At 45.2% G+C, this 19,649-nt stretch overlaps 1 protein-coding gene across 1 annotated transcript in view; it reads left to right on the forward strand.

The window, feature by feature from the left end:
- Nucleotides 1–7,586: 7,586 nt before the first annotated feature.
- Nucleotides 7,587–19,649, forward strand: part of LOC119172434 (uncharacterized) — a 35,116-nt gene continuing 23,053 nt past the window's right edge. The window contains exons 1-2 of the mRNA XM_037423538.2: nucleotides 7,587–7,746; nucleotides 10,884–11,049. Of these exons, the coding sequence (XP_037279435.2) occupies nucleotides 7,745–7,746; nucleotides 10,884–11,049 (168 nt within the window). The 5' untranslated portion in view covers nucleotides 7,587–7,744. The remainder of the gene's footprint in view (nucleotides 7,747–10,883; nucleotides 11,050–19,649) is intronic.

The following is a 19,649-nucleotide window of genomic DNA, read 5'->3' on the forward strand; positions in this document are numbered from 1 at the left end:
ACTAAGTCATCTTAGGGTTCAATAAGTACTAAAGCCTAATAAGCAAATCGCTATCCATGAAGAGAACATTGTTTCCGAACTGTTTTAACGGTGAAGTTGTTCGAGCTAGCCTCAATTTATGTGTCCGGCAGGTATGTGTCATGTGGCCAACGCGAAAACTATCATGAAAGGGTGTGCGCCACAGTAATTTGGTACAATCCACTACTCTCGCCTGGTTAACTAAAATTAAACAGAAGTGAACTATCACCATCAAATTGCAATGTGCCACTGTGAGGCCAATTAGAAAACAACCATTGGAGACGGGTATGCAGCGCAGAAATCGAGTCAATCCCAACACTTCCCACTTGTCCACTGTAATCAAGCAGGCAACATTTAGCCCAATATATGAATGCGAAACGACGGCGGCCGGCCGGGGACCACGAATACGTACAACGAGACAACACTAGAAAACAGGAAAGGCGACGACGGCTGAAACAATACCACAAAGCAATGGAAGGCATAGGGCAACGACGACGCGCCCATATATTTATGGCATGTGCGAACGCTTGATCTCCACGAGAGTTTCTGTGTCTGGGGTTTCGACAATCCTGTGTCTAAAGTTTCGACGACCCTTCCGAAACGACCCCCCTCATGTTACTTGTAACGAATGCGAAAACTCTTGGAATGTCCTAAGCAGTCATAAACAGAACATAATAGCTCCAACTGACAGCAACGCTGCCCAAATTTTCTGTTCCGAGTGTTGTCATGTGCTTAATAAAGTATTGTCTTAATCCTTCTGGTCATCAGATGCTCAATTTCTCTGCACTACTGAATATAACTTCCGCATTTTGGATCGATTGTTATTGGTTTTCATAGTGTACAAGCCTCCGAGGGCACAGGAAATGTACCGGTATGCATAATTGCGTCTAAAAAATAATTATACCATGCTTTTAGAAGTCCAAAATCTAGATGGAAGCCGGCAGATGGAAAAACGTGGTCAGATAATTAGGGTGAACAGTAAAAGTTCCTCAGACTGTCTGGCTGACGTTTGGATAGGAGGACCTACCTTTTTCAAAGGCATAATCACGGTGAACATTGGAAGTGCCTCAGACTGGCTGGCCGACGTTTGGATAAGAAGACCCATCTTTTTCAAACGCCTTTGAAAAAGGTAGGTCTTCCTATCCAAACGTCGGCCAGCCCGCCTGGACCACTTCCAATCTTCACCGTGATTGTCCCAATACGCTTTTAGAAGTTACGCTTGCTTTTTACTGTACCCTGACGTAACGACATGGAATGGGCAGTGCCACCAGACGGTAGTTTGTGCACACGCAAGTTTTCCTGACGTATTTTCATCCAAGAGTCGCTTCTTCGGTCGCCTGCTTCCTCTGCTGCGCGCCGTACCTGTGGACAATCCGAAGCCGGTGAGGAATCGCATGTTGCACGTGTAGGCATCTGGAGTGAAGTGCAGCGAACAGAGTCAACTCCACTTTCTTGGCGTCCAGTGTCCACCTCAGCCACGGCGCACCAAGTTGTCCGACGCTTGTCTCAGCGCCGGATCGGATGGGCATCTGCGGAACTTGTACCCATTGTTCCCCATTTGACTGACGCAAGGCTTCACAGGGCAAAATATTGGCGCCATGATGACAAATTCAAAATTAAAAGATTCATTTTCCTTCTGGTAAGCGTATATATTGAATTCCTGTGCACGTACACTATTCCACACTCCGCCAGCTCGGTTCACAGGATGACATCGACCGCCCGACTGCATAATGCGAGCAGACGATCGAGAAGGCGATGCGCTAGCTGCCAATTTTTCTTGGTGCTTTATGTCTTCACAACTAGCTTTACTCTTGCGTGAAGTCACCAGGATCAGTACTGTAGCCTGACGTCAAGTTATTTTTGCTGTCGGTAGATTTGCCGTGAGAAAATTTATTTTGATAATAAAATAAAACATCTTATTAGCATTTGCTGGATGTCATACTTGCTGAGAGTTGCAATGGAGCATAAAATGTAGGTGAAGAATAACTTTCATACTGTTTTATAAAGCTTATAAATGCCTATTTTCCAAATTGATACCTATATGAATGCTAGTTACCTCAAATATTGCTTTGGAATACTGTTATACACTGGTACTTATGTTACTGGGCGGAACTCGGCTTTCAGGACACTATGGGGTGCAACCTATACTCTATCTCATAAGCCCCTTTCAGCACTGCTAAGGCTACAAGGCCTCTTAACCAATAGGAAGGCAGATTAGCCTCTCCACATGTATTCGTCTGTGCCGCGTCATCTGCTCGGCATCTACCCGGTATCTTCTCGCACGCTTAGGGAATAGAAGATGCTTCTGTGCAGCCGCAGGACGATGAAGAACGAATGCGAAACCACGGAGTGTCGTTAGGGGAAATAAGAGGGGAGATAAAGAAAAAGATTTTCACGAGTTTTTTGTTTTCTTTGTTATTTACCTCTTACACGGCACTTCAGAAATTCTGCTTAAACACTAGATGTTGTTGCATGCCAAATGAAAAGCTTTGTATCATCAAAATTTTTCTGGTTCATTACAAGCCGGGAAAGCATGATGCGAGAAGGTGAGCTTGAAGCCTTTACTACTCGGCCGAAGTAGACTTCGCAAGCCAAGTTCCATACCTGCCGTCTTCAGTAACGAAGCAACTTGAAGCCGGAATACCAACTGACACAGACACATCAACACGCAAGGTTACCATCGCATGGAATGCCCTAGCCAGGTTGTGCACGCAAGCGGTCTTGTGTCTGTTCGACATTCTCTGTATTGTGGTGTCTGTTTCTGGGGCACAGATTCCTCAATGCGCACACTATTTGAGAAGCGGTCATAAATCATGTGTCTTTACCATGATACACAGCATCGCACCGCTGAAACTGCTCTAAAAGATGATGCACCGAAAACACGCCAAGCGATGTGCGTGATCGCACCAACACAAACGAAAATGGAGGCAGCTTGGTCTCGCATCTTCCTCGATACGAAGTTCAAACTGAGAAATAACGCGCACGTATTCCGTTTAGGTGTTTTAATGCTTCTGTCAACTTTCCTGCTTCTATTCAGGCAACAGATTGCAAAACTTACACACGTCACCTCGAATGATTCTCGCAGTGTCACGTACTACCTTGATGTGCGCAGGACCATTCCTTGTATACGTCGCCTCCACCATGTAGGTGCACGCGCCCATGAGACAAATGTATAGTGGCGTTCAGTCTGACATGTTACCTCTTCCCGGGCCACGTAGCAATGAAACCTTCGCCGACGAGATTGTGAGCACCCTGTGCATGCATTCCTTTTGCCTGCTCGACATTCTGAAATCTAGTAAAGGGTCATGTGAGGTGTTCACAGAAATAAGAAAAATTGACCCTCAGTGGTCGAACGAAGTTAATATGACGCCACAAGACCCTTCTGGCTTATTAGCGCTGGCAATGTACTACTGTGTTGCTTTGCCGAAAAGGAAGAAAGAAAGCCAGAAGTGCTTTTTGCTCGACGGTGGACACCCATACCACCATGCTGGACAAGAAAAGGGGACTCCGTATTCTGCAAACCCACGCGGGAAAATTTTAGCAAGGCTATGCAAAAGCATTGGCGTTTTTGTATCATCATAAAATAAACAATTCTGTTTTCTTTCCTGTCGCAAGCAGAGCTCCTATCTGTATTTTGTCAAAAATGTGAATTTTGTCAAATTTATAGTGCCTATATTTACTATTTTGGGGACTAAAACAGTTTTTGCCCACCTTTTATAGCGTTGAACACCCGTTTTTTATTGCGTATAAACTCGGCCTCCACTAATAATGATCGATATTTGCTGCGTGGACACTGACCTTGTCACGGGGTTAATTGTGGTCACGTTAAGTCGACCTCTAATTGTGCGAATAGTCTTACGTGACTCTTGAGTGATTCTAAAGCATATCGTGCAGTATGTACCAAACTAAAGTATTACAAGTTCTTAATGCTAAAAGCTTAGTACTTCGAAAACGTTTTTCTGGTGCTTGAATAATTGTCCGGATTGCTACGCCGCAAAAATCCTTCTGTAGCATTAGACATTCATTGTCCAATGCTTGACTATGACAATATAACAAAGCCTGTTGGCTGAAAGGTTTTATTTGAACAATATTTAGTCAGAAATGGTTTTAAGGACAGGTTTTTCAGGCATTTGAGCCCGAGTGTTGGGAAAGAAGCAATAATAAAGTACTCGACACAGCTCAGTTCACCATATTTGTAATTTCGCTGGATATTTTGACACAGTGTCTTCCTCATCATATGTTCGTCCACAATGAAGAAACATCAGAAACAATGCAGGAACGTCAGAAAGCACAGTACATGGATCACGAGCGACATATTTCATATGGAGCGTAAATAAAGAGGCCCACAAAAGATCAGAAAGTTCACCCACGCAATAGTCTTGCGTCGGAAATTCCAGCATTGTCAAGGTCCCCTTAGAGCAAAGTGAATTTAGCGAAAAAACATTTCCTCAGCCACTCAATACACGGTTTTAATAAAACAGCATCTCAAAAATTCTGGCGATACATAAGTGTGAAGCATAATAAAAAAGCACGTCTGCCTACCCCGGGAGGAATGCAGACAGCCGATCTCTTCAACAGCTACTTTCAGTCTGTTTTAACTGCTGATAATGGCATACTTCAATGCAGCCCGTTAATACCAAATCACGCAGGTACACGATTAGAGACCCCCTCATATCGCAGGCGGCTGCACTATTCATGTTGCTAAACCTCGACGAAAAGAAAAGCACTTGTCTAGATGACGTTCCAGATGCCTTTTAATGCGGTACGCTTAGCCTGTCAGCAAGTTCCTCCAGCTCATATATTTAAAGTCATTTCGCGTTCGTCATCTTCCAGCTGACTGGAAACTAGCAAAGATATTACCCGTGCATAAATCAGGGGTTGCATTTTTCCCAGCTAACTACAGGCCTCTATCACTGACATGTACACAACTTGCAAAATTCTGGAACAAATCATCTTGAAAAGTCACAACACATTACTCTCTAATCAGCATACGTTTTGTAGTGGCTTACCGACTTTTACTAAATTAGTGGAAACGCTTCATGTCCTTGCAAAGATGCTAACAGCTAACTAGAAATAGATGTAATTTTTATGGACTTCTCCAAAACTTTCAATTTTGTTTTTCAGCTCAAGCTTGTCTATGAATTAAAATGTCTAATAACAGAAGAACCACTCACGCGTTGTATTGAAGATTATCTTTCAGAACGTTACCAGTATGCGCAGTACATTGACCAAGTATCTGATACTGTTCTCTTTTTATCTGGTGTACCGCAAGGTTCAGTAATAGCCCCAATGCTCTTTTTACTGTATACAAACTATATAACTAAGCACGTGGACTTAAACATTAGGCTGTTTGCAGATGATTGCGTACTGTGCCACACAATCAAAACTGAAGATGACCAAACAAAACTTATATAGTAATTCTCCGTAAGAAGCGGCTCAGTGGTGTTCAGAATTCAGAATTCAGAAATTCAGAAAAGACGGTCTATATGAACATTACAAACCTGAAATCAACACTTATATTTTCTTAGAGTATCAACAGTACCGTACTAGCAAACGTTTCACAGTACAAATATTTCGGTGTGGCGGTAAGCAGTCACCTAAGCTGGACTGCGCATGTGCAGCAAATTTCTAAAAAAAGCAATGAATAAATTTTTCTTTCTCAAAAGATCGCTTGTGGGATCTACCTTTGAAACACGTTTGCTTGCCTACACTGGTCTAATCTGACCAACATTGGAATATGCAAGTGCTGCATGATTTTTGCTCACTAAACACAACATCGCTGCGCTTGAACGGGTACGCAGAAAAGCCGCCTGATTTATTTTCAATCGTTACATAGCAACTCCCCATCAGAACTTCTTGGGGTGGCTGGCCTCGCTACTTTGTCTGACCGAGCAAAAGCACACTAAATAAAATTCCTTTATTTATGTTACAGAATAGCTTTAAGACCAATGCCATGTAATTTGGTACATACTACTCTGAAAGAAAAACGTGACACAAACACAGATTCAAGTTAGAAGAATTTCATCATGCTAACAATGTATTTCGCTTCTCCTTTTTTGCACGGTCAGTAAGATCGTGTGTGTGTGTGTGTGTGTTTAAATAACAGTCTTTGCAAAATCCCACCTACACAGTCAGTTCACTTGGAATTGCTTGGCTATTTGACGATCCAGAACGTTTCGGCACCGAATGGCAGTCAGCGGAAAGCATTTTATTACGTGCTACAGCAGGGTATATTTACTATGCTCAAGTGCTTATGTGGACCAGTTTCGCGCAGTTTTTGTTTTGTATACTTACTATTTTAAGGCGGCCAAATTTAAAAAGACACTATTTAAAACGAATGTGTTGAAGTACCTGTTTCGAGAACAAAGCTGGATAACTAGAAGTGTTTCAGAAAATGAAATCAGAAAGTTGATAGTTTCTTCATTTATTTGTTGACATATATGCTCACCTTGCACAGCAAGGTATTGGAGAAATAGTTTTCAACTAGAACTGAAGCAACCAGGTGAAAATACGCCATAACAGTGCAAAACAAGGGGCGTACAAGATTTTTTACATATGCTATGCATCTACGTGATCCAAAAAAGCCTCGAGAAAAATATCTAAGTGCTCAGTACATTGCTTCTGTCATCCCAAATTGTTTCTGGCAGTACCTTTTTGTGTACAAATTGTTCTCTTTAAAAAGCACTCGAAAAGACGCTTCCGGGTCAAAACGGCTGTGTCGTTCTCAATATGTCTTAAGGTCGTCGGGAAAAGAGTGAAGACAATTTTATCATTGATTGATTGATTTGTTGGGTTTAACGTCCCAAAACCACCATTTGATTATGAGAGACGCCGTAGTGGAGGGCTCCGGGAATTTTGACCACCTGGGGTTCTTTAACGTGCACCCAAATCTGAGTACACGGGCCTACAACATTTCCGCCTCCATCGGAAATGCAGCCGCCGCAGCCGGGAATCGAACCCGCGACCTGCGGGTCAGCAGCCGAGTACCTTAGCCACTAGACCACCGCGGCGGGGCACAATTTTATCATTTGTGGAAGACGTTTTGACATTGAGTTCAGTCTGGGGAAATCGGTTTACGTTGCACCATTTATAGTCACCATCCTCGCAACCAGAAGCGCTGCTTCTCAGCTTACCGTTTATGGTGCTGCTAATATCCATGCTTCTCTTGGTACCAATACTCAATGTAAAAAAAATCGTCCTATGAAACATATGAGACTGCTCAACATACGTGTCTTTGTGTATAACAGTTGCACCTATGCTTAGCGTCAATTTGTAACGCTTCCTTCGTATGTTTCGCATGACATCGATTCGCAAATATGTGAGATGTGCCGAATTTTTCAATGAAGGCCTTGCGCTGAGGCTGTATTTTTTGTAGCTTTTGATGTTGCTGTCGAAGTTTCCACTTTCGTGGTCCTACGCGTCGTCTGACGTGCTCCCTCTGTCTTTGCCACATTCCTCACTGAGAACCGCCTACACTTTTTATCAGTTATAGGCTGCTCGTTAGCCGCCGTAAAACAACACAAGCTGGCTGAAATTGCTGCCTGTTTCCCGAACCTACAGGGCGTCGAGTGGACAAGAACACAGCCAGGGGGTCCTCCTTTATCTGCTGAATCCTCGTACAACGCCAACACGTTTATAGCTGCTCTCATCAGAGGTGACAAATAAGAGCAGATCCTGCTTCGAGCTGAGAAACATCCGCGCGGGACTTGGGGCGTAACCAGAAAACATGTGAGTGGTGCACAATGTTTAAGCGTTTTGTCTGGACACATCTCGTTTGCATAATGAGCAGCGTACTGGAGGGCAAAGGGCATCCGTCGTGCGTCCTTCTCCCTTGAGCGCCATTTTTGGAGAAATCATGTGCTTAATAATCAAATAGCCATTCTAAACTTTGTAGTCAGCGAGTGAAGTGGAAAGTGTTATATTGTAATAGACCAAATGACTGTTTTTTTTAGAATTTGAAGCCGATATTCTTCTGTAAGACCATGCCGCTGATATTCACTCTTTAAATCACATCTTGGACTGTGTTTGTGACTGCGAACAAAAAATTTCTCTCCTATGTCTCTTTAAAAAAATAATCTACCGAAATAATTCTCCGAAACAAGAACTGAGCTCAAAATATACATACATATTGTAACGTCTTTATCATCAGTATTGCTCTGTGTCGCACTAATGTTTTTTAAAACTCTTTTATAACAAACAACCGGTGGCCCTCTAGATTGTCTGCTTCGAGGGCGCGTCATCATTCAAGACTGCAGTCGCCGATTATACTTTGATCCTGCAAAAACGTTAGTGTTGTGCGAACATGTATTCTTAATGCCTTGTATATGCAAGCCCCGCCATGGTGGTCTCGTGGCTAAGGTACTCGGCTGCTGACCCGTAGGTCGCGGGATCGAATCCCGGCTAGAGCGCCCGCATTTCCGATGGAGGCGGAAATGTTGTAGGCCCGTGTGCTCAGATTTGGGTGCACGTTAAAAAACCTCAGGTGGTCGAAATTTCCGGTGCCCTCCACTACAGCGTCTCTCATAATGATATGGTGGTTTTGGGACGTTAAACACCATATATCAATCAATCAATACAAGTTCTGTTTTGCTGCTTTCTGTTTTTGTATAACCTGCTCTCTTCTTTAACGCCTTTATGCACCCTGGCGGTAAAGTAAATGAATAAATGCGTAAATAGATAAAAAAAGAGAATTATTAGGCTCATTGCTGTGTAGAGGCTGTTGCACTGAAAATGTACACAATTGTCGACCATTTGTGCAAATAGTAGCACCTAAAGCGTTATTTGACGCAGTACGCTGCTGCAGCGACACCATAAAGATTATTTCGTCTTGTTTGTCTTGCACCGCTTCTGCTGTCATCTTTACCTGTGCACCTTTATAATTTTTTATGGAAGCCTCCAAGCGCGAATCTTGGCAGTCATAACTGCAAAACGTAACTTGTGGTTTTCCACAATTTTGCGTAAGTGTGAAAGTGAAAGATCTCAGTTGCCTCAAACACGTGTCGCAGCTGTTGGAGAGAATCATTGCGCTCCATGGGTTATTTGCCCTTTCGCCTCATAACTTAATAACTCGCTTGCGCCGGTAACTTCATTCGCATGCTTCATACTTTATACTCGATATTATCCCTACGCTGGTTCGATTGAAAGGCCACCTCTCTAAGCACATATTACGAAGCGAATATAAAGAATAAATTTGTTTGACTATAATTGTTTCTTCAAACTTTGGTGCAATGTGTAAACTTATAATCGAACGGTAATTCAAAGGCCTCGATATGGTCTACCTTGAAAGGAAGTCATGTAGTCAGCAATCATACAGATCAATTAGCCGTATTACTGAATCGTGCAATTTTTTGGGCTATAAATAAATTTGTTTATTTAAAGTCAACGAAATAGCCTCTTTTGCACAGTAGAAACAAGTTCTTTGCTGTTGCGCTTATTCTTTCTTTAGCCTTGTTAAACGGGATCACGGCATGAAGAAAAATTCGCAGAAATAGCCACTTGTTTATGCATCCAAGTGAAGCCTTAAATTCCGACGGAGGTTATACACATAAGCATTAAGGTGCTGGAGAAATAAACCCTCCTACTCGTAAATTAGTAAGAATTAATGGTCAGCCCTCTGATGCATAACAACTACGCTAACACACCACTGCTGATAGCGATAACATGACGCCACTCTTTATACATACAACATACGACCCATTGTAAAGAACGAAAAAATGATACACTAGTAAGCATTACTTATCTCTTTCATAATAAACAATGCTTCAGCTTTCTCAACATTACACCTGGGAGGAGATAGCATACAACGTGTGCCGGTGTTCTTCGCAGCAAGATTTTTACTCGTCATGGCTTCACTGGTCCACCAACACACCTTCTCTTTGCAGATACGCTTAAAGTAGTGGTGTCTAAAAAAGATAACTCTGGCGTGGGGATTCATGTTCGTGTGTTTTTACACCAAAAACTTGAGCGGCTTGGTGAATTTCGTCGGCAACTCTGAGGCTGCTGCTAAACCAACCGTAATGTTCTATGTGGTAGTGGCGGACCACTTTCTGGCAAACACATGCAGCGCAACAATAACATGCAGTAACAATATTTCGCAGCGTATGTGTTCTTTTGGTTCCAAAACCAACCACCGTTTCTGAGGAACGCTAATTGAACGACCCGCAGAGAAAAGGCAGGAAAGAGCATCTTGGCGAGAACGCGTTTCCGGGGTGCAACAAAAGCGAGAACAAGTTGTACACTCTGTGGACCATACGGAGGGCATCCTTAACGTCAGCACGCCTTTACGACCTACAATACCACCCGTGAAGGATATCAGTGGTCATATTAGAAGAAGAGCTCTGCTGCGGTGGTCTAGTGGCTGAGGTACTCGGCTGCTGACCCGCAGGTCGCGGGATTCAATCTCGGCGGCGGTGGCTGCATTTCCGATGGAGGCGGAAATGATGTAGGCCCATGTGTTAAGATTTTGGTGCACGTTAAACAACCCCAGGTGGTCGAAATTTCCGGAGCCCTCCAATACGGTGTCTCTCATAATCATAGGGTGGTTTTGGGACGTTAAACCCCACAAATCAATCAAATCAATCTGAAGCAATATATTACTTTGAGCGCTTAACAAACAGTTTGACGAGTGAATTCTGAGACTGACAGCACAGGCGTGCATATACTATAAACCATTGAAACGTCGCAGTAAGCTGTCGCAAATCATGTGAGCTCAAGCAGTTGGGTTGTGCGTACAATGAAACATGGAATTGTTATTCTGCACATATAATGTTTCATTGTCGTCGATAGGCAGATTGGGCACCTTACCTAGCGAGTCGCGCATGTGTAGTTGCACAATTAGAACATGCCTTCGTACATTTCTCTTCCAGGAGAAACGGCGTTAGCAGCGCCATCCTGCTGGCGATAAGCCTCGCCTTCTGCCCAACCACGAACGGACAGTATTTTCTCGGCTGTCCTCCCGTGGATGACGTCAACGACGCAGCCACGATACTGCCCAATCCTTTCAACTGCTCGACGTTTTACATTTGTGCGCAGGTAATTATTCAAACACCTGGAACCTCACCCACTTAATTAGTAACAATATTTGTTTTGTTTTGTTTTTACGTGCCATAACTATGATATGGTTAGGAGACACGTGGTAGTGGAGAACTGCGAGTGTTACGACTACCTGGGGCTCCACAACACCGAAATTTAAGTACATGAGCTTTAAGCATTTTGTTTTGTTCGAAAAGTGACTACCACCGCTGGGATACACTGTCGTGACCTCACATAGTTAGCAGTGAAGCACTATAACTAGCTAACCACTGTAGAGGGTGCTGTAAATGACAACGACGCCACGAGAAACCAAGGCAGGCGTGAACGCTGAGGTTCAATCAGAGGGCGCAAGTTCGTTCTCTACAGCTGCTCTTTTTATAAATCTCCCGAAGTGATCATGCCTGTCTCTTAATATAACAACATATGGGGTTTTATGTATTACAATCTTGATACGATTACGAAACCTGGTGCAGTGGAGGGCTCAAGATACTTTGACAGTGTAAGTGTCCTTCAACGTGAACTTACATCACCAATTACGCGCGTTTCAAACATTTCCCTTCTGTTATAATGCAACCTTAACGACTGGGATCTAAGCCGCAGCCTTCTGGTTAGCAGACGAAAGTAATTAGCTTTGAACATGAACATCATTTTCTTGTCAAATAAATGATGCCAGGTTCACTGAAGCTCACTTCCATAGAGCTGGCTGTGCCATAGAGTTGGCGCTCTTTAGGAGAGAAGTGAAGCGTATGCTTCTCCGAAAAATATTTAGTGTGACCCTCTAAGGTGAGTGATACATCCAACTACTCTTTGAAAAAACAGAGAATGCGACTTTCTAAAGAGAGTTATGGATGTGAAAATGACATTTTAAGAATAAAGGGCCAAGTGATACGTCTTTTTTATAGCGCAGTACTATTATATTCTTGGTAAGTACTCCTTCAGAAGCAAATGTAAAAGATTAACTATGTTCTTGTCATTTTCAAAACCGTGATAACACTTCACGTGATTTGTTACTTCATTAGGAATTTGTTATCTATTTTATTTTTGAATCGAATATATTGTGGGTATCCTCTTGCGAAATATCGATGCTTGTAACACCGATGAAAAAGCAGAGAGCAGATTCATGCGGCCCAACTGTTCGTATATGGAGCATACCACAGCCGGACGTTACGATCCATAGAAGACATCGGCATCATCGAGCCATTACGTGATGCCCTATTATGTGACTGTTCTGAAATAGTCCTATATGATGCAAATCACTTAATAACAACTATCGCAAGCCTCTATCCACATTTAGTTAACGAAGAAAGGTGGAAAGAATCGCTAACGTTTACATTAAGCTGTTTGTGCCTGGAATGACTCCGTCGAAGCAGCAAGTGAGCAATGTAAACAAGGTGAATCAATGGCTTGCTCTGCTGCCCGAGCGACATTCTGTAAACAGTGAGGCAGCTGTTTATCCGAGGTCTGGCCGTACTGTAATAAAATCGTCTTTGCGTGTTCTTGTGACTATAGCACGGAGTTCTTGCTTGGGCTGCCGATCGATTGTTTTTGCTAAGGGTATTTCGATCATTTATTCGGCTCATAGTACACAAAACGATCTAATACGATACAGGATTGCTCTTGGTCTAGGTTGAGTGTTTGGTCAATCACCTGTGGCACATACAAGCACACCAGTGGCACATACCCACTCGTGGGTATGTGCCACTATTTGGCAAGAAGTGCTTGACGACGTATGCGACAGGAATGTGACATTATTCATGTTCTGACCAGCGCGTCATATTTGTCAAACCATCTTTCCCTGCAATGCTAATTTTTGTTCACGCCAAGTAAAAGGGGGGGGGGGGAGGAGGAATCACGAGAACACCCAAACGTAAGTGGTCAGACAGACAGACAGACAGACAGACAGACAGATGGACGGAGATATATATAGATAGATAGATAGATAGATAGATAGATAGAGATAGATAGATAGATATAGATAGATAGATAGATAGATAGATAGATAAACAGGTAGGTAGGTAGGTAGGTAGGTAGGTAGGTAGGTAGGTAGGTAGGTAGGTAGGTATGGTAGGTAGGTAGGTAGGTATGCTCAAAGTCACCGAAGTTCGCTATGAAATTCATCGCATTTGAAAACAACAGCATGAGAGAGGTTATTGATATAGGTACGAAACAACAATGGTCCCAGCACAGACCCCTGTGGTACACCGAACTTAACAGAGGAAACTGCGAAGGAATGATCGTTAGCAGTGAGATGTTGTGTTCTGTTTGAGAGAATAGCTTTGATCCAATTAAATAAGTTGGCGTCCATATTTCGTTTAGTTAGCTTGAAAAGAAGATATTCATGTGATACGGAGTGAAATACTTTGGCGAAATTGAGAAAAAATGCAGACTATATTGAAACTAAGATCAGTACCTATGAACACATTGTTAGTAAATGTTAGTAGTTGGGTCTCACAGGAAGACACTTTTCTAAATCCAAGTTGGGAGTGTTACGACCGGCCCTGGGGAGCCAAGCAGGGAGAGTTTGGGGGAGAACCGGTTCTTTACCTGACGGTGTCGTCCACCCCCACCTCCCCATTCGGGTTCCTCCTCGCCGGGAGAGCTACGGGGTCTGCTGTGCGTTCGTGACCATATTTGGTAACATTTTGGGGCGCCGGGACCATATATGGACCTCGTGTTGGGTTGTGCCGCTCCTTGTGTTGTGAGAGGTGTTTTCCCCTCCCTCGTGGCCGAGGTGCCGGCGACACCGTATTGGCTGACGATGCGGACAAGGCGCCCAATGTCAACAACGTGGCGCTATAAAATGCCGAAGACGTTTTGTATCACACGCACTCTTCTCTCTTTGGGTCAGTTGACCACTTCTCCACATGTAAATAAATCTCTGTTGTTCGTTCGGGCGCTTCTTTCTCGCTGAATTGTTGGACGATGGATCCTGCGACGGGGCCAGCTACCGAAAACGAGACCGGCAGGACCCGGAGTCACAACAACTGGATGGCAGCGGCGGGATGCCGATAACCCCGAAAGCGACCACTGGACGGAGTGAGCCCGAAGTTCAACAACGGGACGACAGGAGAAGGAGGACACGAGCTCATCGACTTCCAGAGGGAATCGAACGGCACTTCTGAGAGGCACGACGCCGGAGACATGACTGCGAACTGGGTGAGTGCCGGCTTTCTCTGTTAAATTTTACCAGGCATTTACTCTATGTGTTAAGTAAAAGCTGGTAGAGAGGGGCTGTCTTGGTCATTGGGTTAACAGGTAACTTGCGTCAGGCAGAAATTGTGTGATAGCTTGGTTAAGCTCTTTCTGTCAGTGGCGTCAAGGTTAACAGTGACAGGGCAGGATTCCGTGTAAGAGCTTTTGAAGCTTTATTTGTAGACTAAGTTAACGGAAAACTTGAGGCAAGGCAGGTATCTAGAGCTGTCGTTGCCGTCAAGGTTAATTAGTTGCAGGACAGGAATCTTTGTGGAACAGAGACAGCGGTACTGGAGGCAGCCATGAATCTGAAATCCCTGCGAAAGTCCATGTTGTTGCTTCTTGCAAGGGAGTTAAATCTGGAGGTGTCGGACTCTCAAAGAAAGCCAGAGCTGATAGAGGCGATTCTCGCATTGGGGGCGGAGGATGACGAGCTGTCAGAATGTGTCGAGGAGATTCAGGAGAGGCAAGCGGCAGAGGCCGAAAGAAAGGCGGCCGCGGCCGAGGCCGAAAGAAAGGCGGCCGAGGCCGAAAGGAAAGCGGCAGAAGCCGAGGCAGATAAGATGCGAAAGCACGAGCTTGAAATGAAGCGCCTCGAGCTAGAGATTAGCCATAATAGTAGAACAGGAGGCAGCGAGGCATCCGGTACAGCAGAGCGGGTCAGGTTCAAAATGACGGACCTAATGAGATCGTACAAGCTAGGGGAGGACATTAGGCTGTTCCTCGTCAACTTTGAGAGAACTTGTGAAAGGCAAGGTTTCAGCCAGGATACATGGTCTCAACGCTTGTTGTCCCTGCTTCCGGGGGAAGCCTCAGAAGTAATCGCGCGCCTCACGAAAGAGGAGGCTGACGAGTACAGTGATTGATTGATTGATTGATTTGTGGGGTTTGACGTCCCAAAACCACCATTTGATTATGAGAGACGCCGTAGTGGAGGGCTCCGGAAATTTTGACCACATGGGGTTCTTTAACGTGCACCCAAATCTGAGTACACGGGCCTACAACATTTCCGCCTCCACCGGAAATGCAGCCGCCGCAGCCGGGAATCGAACCCGCGACCTGCGGGTCAGCAGCCGAGTACCTTAGCCACTAGACCACCGCGGCGGGGCGACGAGTACAGTGAGGTAAAGTCGAGCCTTCTCAAGAAATACAGGTTGTCAGCGGAAGGTTTCAGACGAAAATTTCGCAACGCCGTAAAAGAGAGCAATGATTCATACCCGGAGTTTGCTTACAAGTTAATGGCCAACATGGGGGAGTGGCTGAAAGAGGCAAAGGCGTATGGGAATCATGACAAGGTGCTCGAGTGTATCGGTCTGGAACAATTCTATCAAAGGTTACCAGAAAAGGTGAAGTTCTGGGTTCAGGATAGACCAGACGTGAACACCGTAACAAAAGCCGCAGAGCTCGCTGAAGAATTCGTTACGCGCCGCGCCTTCGGGGCAAACAGCGAGCCTAAAAGGGAAAAATTCCTACGGCCGAATAAGGCGCCGTTTAGAAAACAACCGACAAGTCTCGCACAAAAGGGTGAGGAAAACAATTCATCTAACCATGGGGCGTCGGCAGAGGCAAGCAAAAGGAAATTTGAGGCGAGAAAACCGGCTGCTTGTTTGAATTGCCACGAAACAGGGCACTTCGCGAAAGACTGCCCGAAAGAAAAGGTGGCCTTTTTATCTATAAATGAAGCCGACGAGAACATGAAGTTGTTAGAGCCCTATATGTACGACCTTACCGTGAACGGCAAGCAGTGTCGGGTTCTTAGAGACTCCGTAGCCACTATGGACGTAGTTCACCCGTCTTCAGGAGACTGTATTCACGGAGTATTCTCCGTGAACAGTATTCAGGAGACTGTGTATTCAGGAGACTGTGACAGTATTCAGGAGACTGTGTCTGGATTAGACAAGCCGTAGAAGCAAACAGTCAGTGCCTTCCCGTAGCTAAAGTTGTCCTTAAAGGCGCATTTGGAACATTGGAAACAGAAGCCGCGGTATCGCCATATCTACCCCCTCAGTATCCTTACTTATTTTCAAATAAGTCAGATCAAATGCTGAAGGAGAAAGGTCTAACGTTGGGAGAAGGCATAGTGCAGGCACTGACTAGATCGAAGGCACGTGCGCTAGCTGCGAGAGCATCATTCACTGAGGCAAACAAGCCTCAAATCGACAACGGGCCTGGTTGCGAGTTGGACACCACGGTAACAAATCGACTTGTGCGAGAACAGGCTGCAGAAGCCGTAGTCGCGGAGGCAACCATTCCTAAAGGCGACGTTGAACCTCCTCCCGAATTGGAAGGGGTCAATTACGCCTCGTTGACCGAGCAAATAGAAAATGCCGTTGCTCCCAAGCCGATTCCTGGTAGCACAGAGGATAGCACAGAGGGTGACACATTCCAGGTACTAGGAACTACAAAAGAGTTGTGTGTCATGCCAATTTCGGATAATTTCAGTCGGCTGCTGCAGGTGAGCCCCGCTTCATTAATAACCGAACAAAAGGGTGACCCAACGCTTAAGCAATTCCAGGACAGTTCGAAAGAGGGAATCGCCAAACGAAATGTGAGATTCCAAGAGAGGAGCGGCATACTCTATCGAAAATATCTAGATAGGCGAGGAGTAGAATTTGACCAGGTAGTCGTACCTCAGGCGTATCGTCAGGATTTGCTTAGTTTGGTGCATGGAGAATCATGGTCAGGCCACTTAGGCGTAAAGAAGACGAAAAATCGTCTCTTACAGGAATACTACTGGCCTGGATGCTTTAAAGATGTAGAGAGGTTTGTAAAATCTTGCGATGTGTGTCAGCGAGTGGGTAAGCCGGGAGATAAGGCGAAATTTCCAATGAAGCTGGTACCCGTAATCACGGAACCCTTTCGTCGGTTGGTAATTGACACAGTAGGGCCTTTGACCAAGACAACTTCAGGCTACCGTCACATCCTGACCTTAATCTGCCCAGCTACTAAATTTCCAGAGGCGGTCCCGCTAAAAGAGCTAAGTTCCGTCGAAGTAGTGAACGCACTTCTGTCCGTGTTTGCCCGGATGGGCTTTCCTGCCGAGATACAATCAGACCAGGGCACCATTTTCACGAGTGCCTTAACGACAACCTTTCTAGAGCGGTGTGGCGTGAAATTATTGCATAGTTCAGTCTACCATCCGCAGTCGAACTCGATAGAAAAGCTTCACTCCGTGATGAAGCGAGTGTTAAGAGCCTTATGTTTTGAACGGAAAACTGACTGGGAAATGTGCTTACCTGCAACGATGTTTGCACTAAGAACTGCACCACATGAGACAACAGGGTTTACGCCAGCGGAACTTGTTTACGGCCGCAGACTGCGGTCTCCTCTTCGTATGCTGAGAGAGTCGTGGGAAGGTCAGGGTGATGATCCTGTAGTAGTGGAATATGTCCTCACCTTATTGGATCGTCTAACAACAGCCCAAGAACTGACCGAGAGTGCGATGACCAAAGCACAGCAGAAGGCTAAGCTTTACTACGATCGGACCGCTAAAGCACGACACTTTGCTGTAGGAGACAGGGTCATGTTGTTGAGGCCCTCCCAAAAGAATAAGGTTGAAGTGAAATGGGTCGGCCCGGCCGAAATTACTCGAAAATTGTCTGACACCAACTATGTGGTAAAATTACCAGGAAGTCGTAAGGCACACCAGGTGTATCATAGCAACTTACGCAAACCCTACAAAGGGAGGGAAGCCATCGTGAACATGACTTTAAATGTTCCGGAAGATGTTCCGGCAGAAATCCCTGAATTAGCTCCCGAATCGGACGAAGTCCCGATCGAGAAAAGAGTTGAGGATTTAGTATCAAAGTCACAACTAACAACGAAGCAGAAGCAGGAATTGCGTGGTCTTTTGACCGAGTTTCAGGACAGATTTGTAAGCGAGCCAGGCCGGACATCCGTCCTCACTCATGACATAGAGCTTACCTCGTCGGAACCGGTAAGATCTAAGACGTATCGGGTGTCACCTCGCCGGCTTGAGCTAATAAAAGCAGAGGTTAACAGGATGCTGGAATTGGGTGTGATTGAGCCGTGTGAAAGTGATTACACTTCCCCGTTAATTCTCGTGGAGGTACCCGGCAAAGATCCGCGTCCTTGCGTAGACTATTGTAAGTCAAACCTCATCACCAAGGATCAGACATACCCAATTCCCCACATTGAGGAACGCGTCGAGAGGGTAAGCAGCGCGCAATTTATCTCAACGCTAGACCTAGTGAGAGGTTACTGGCAGGTGCCGCTTACCGAGAGGGCGAGCCGGTATGCTGCATTTATTTCACCATTGGGGACATTCCGCCCTAAAGTGTTGAGTTTCGGCCTAAAGAACGCGCCTTACTGTTTTTCCAACTTAATGGATAAGGTTTTGCGTGGTCAAGAGGACTTCGCATTGCCTTACTTGGACGACGTCGCCGTGTTTTCCTCGTCCTGGCCAGAACACTTGACGCATTTGAGAGCAGTACTGACACGCCTACGCGAAGCAGGTTTAACGGTAAAGGCGCCCAAGTGTCAGCTAGCACAAGCAGAGGTACTCTATCTCGGGCATGTTATCGGTCGAGGGCATCGCCGTCCCTCTGAAATGAAAGTGGCAGCTATGCGAGACTTTCCCCAGCCCCGAACGAAAACCGATATTCGGGCTTTTCTTGGAATAGCTGGTTACTATCGTAAGTACATCCCTAGATATTCCGACATTGCCAGCACTCTTACTGACGCGTTGCGCAAGACCGAGCCCCAAATGGTCGACTGGGATGAGGAGAAAGAAAAGGCTTTCCGCGTTTTGAAAGCGGCCTTGTCGAGCCAACCTTTGCTTAGTTCACCGGACTACTCGAGGCCTTTCATAGTCCAATGCGACGCTAGTGATAGAGGCATGGGGGCAGTTCTTAGTCAAAGGGATGAGGGGGATCAAGAGCATCCCGTCCTATATGTTAGCCGGAAACTCACCCTTCGCGAGCAGGTTTACAGCGCTAGCGAAAAGGAATGTGCGTGCTTGGTTTGGGCAGTCCAGAAGCTGGCTTGTTATATTGCCGAAAGCAAGTTCATTGTGGAAGTGGACCACTGTCCTCTCACCTGGCTACAGACCATGTCCTCTAAGAACGGCCGCCTGCTGCGTTGGAGCCTCGTTTTGCAACAATATACGTTTGAAATACGCTACAAAAAGGGTGTACTCCATGGCAACGCTGATGGCTTAAGTCGATGCCCCTGACGCGAGAGGATGTCTCGAGAACTCTGGCATTTTTTTTCCTGACCTAGACAAGAGCTAGTGATTGTTTTTTTACTCTTTTAGGTGTACTTGTTTGAAAACGTTGAAGACACGGCTATCCAGGGTTTCGGGTTCGGTGTGCTTCCAGTGTTGTTGTTTTGTGTCACCTTAAAGTGTGAGTAACATTTTGAATAAACTGTGTATTTCCTTTAATATC

The sequence above is a fragment of the Rhipicephalus microplus genome, chromosome 4, assembly GCF_043290135.1.
Source record: "Rhipicephalus microplus isolate Deutch F79 chromosome 4, USDA_Rmic, whole genome shotgun sequence".
Lineage (NCBI taxonomy): Eukaryota > Metazoa > Arthropoda > Arachnida > Ixodida > Ixodidae > Rhipicephalus > Rhipicephalus microplus.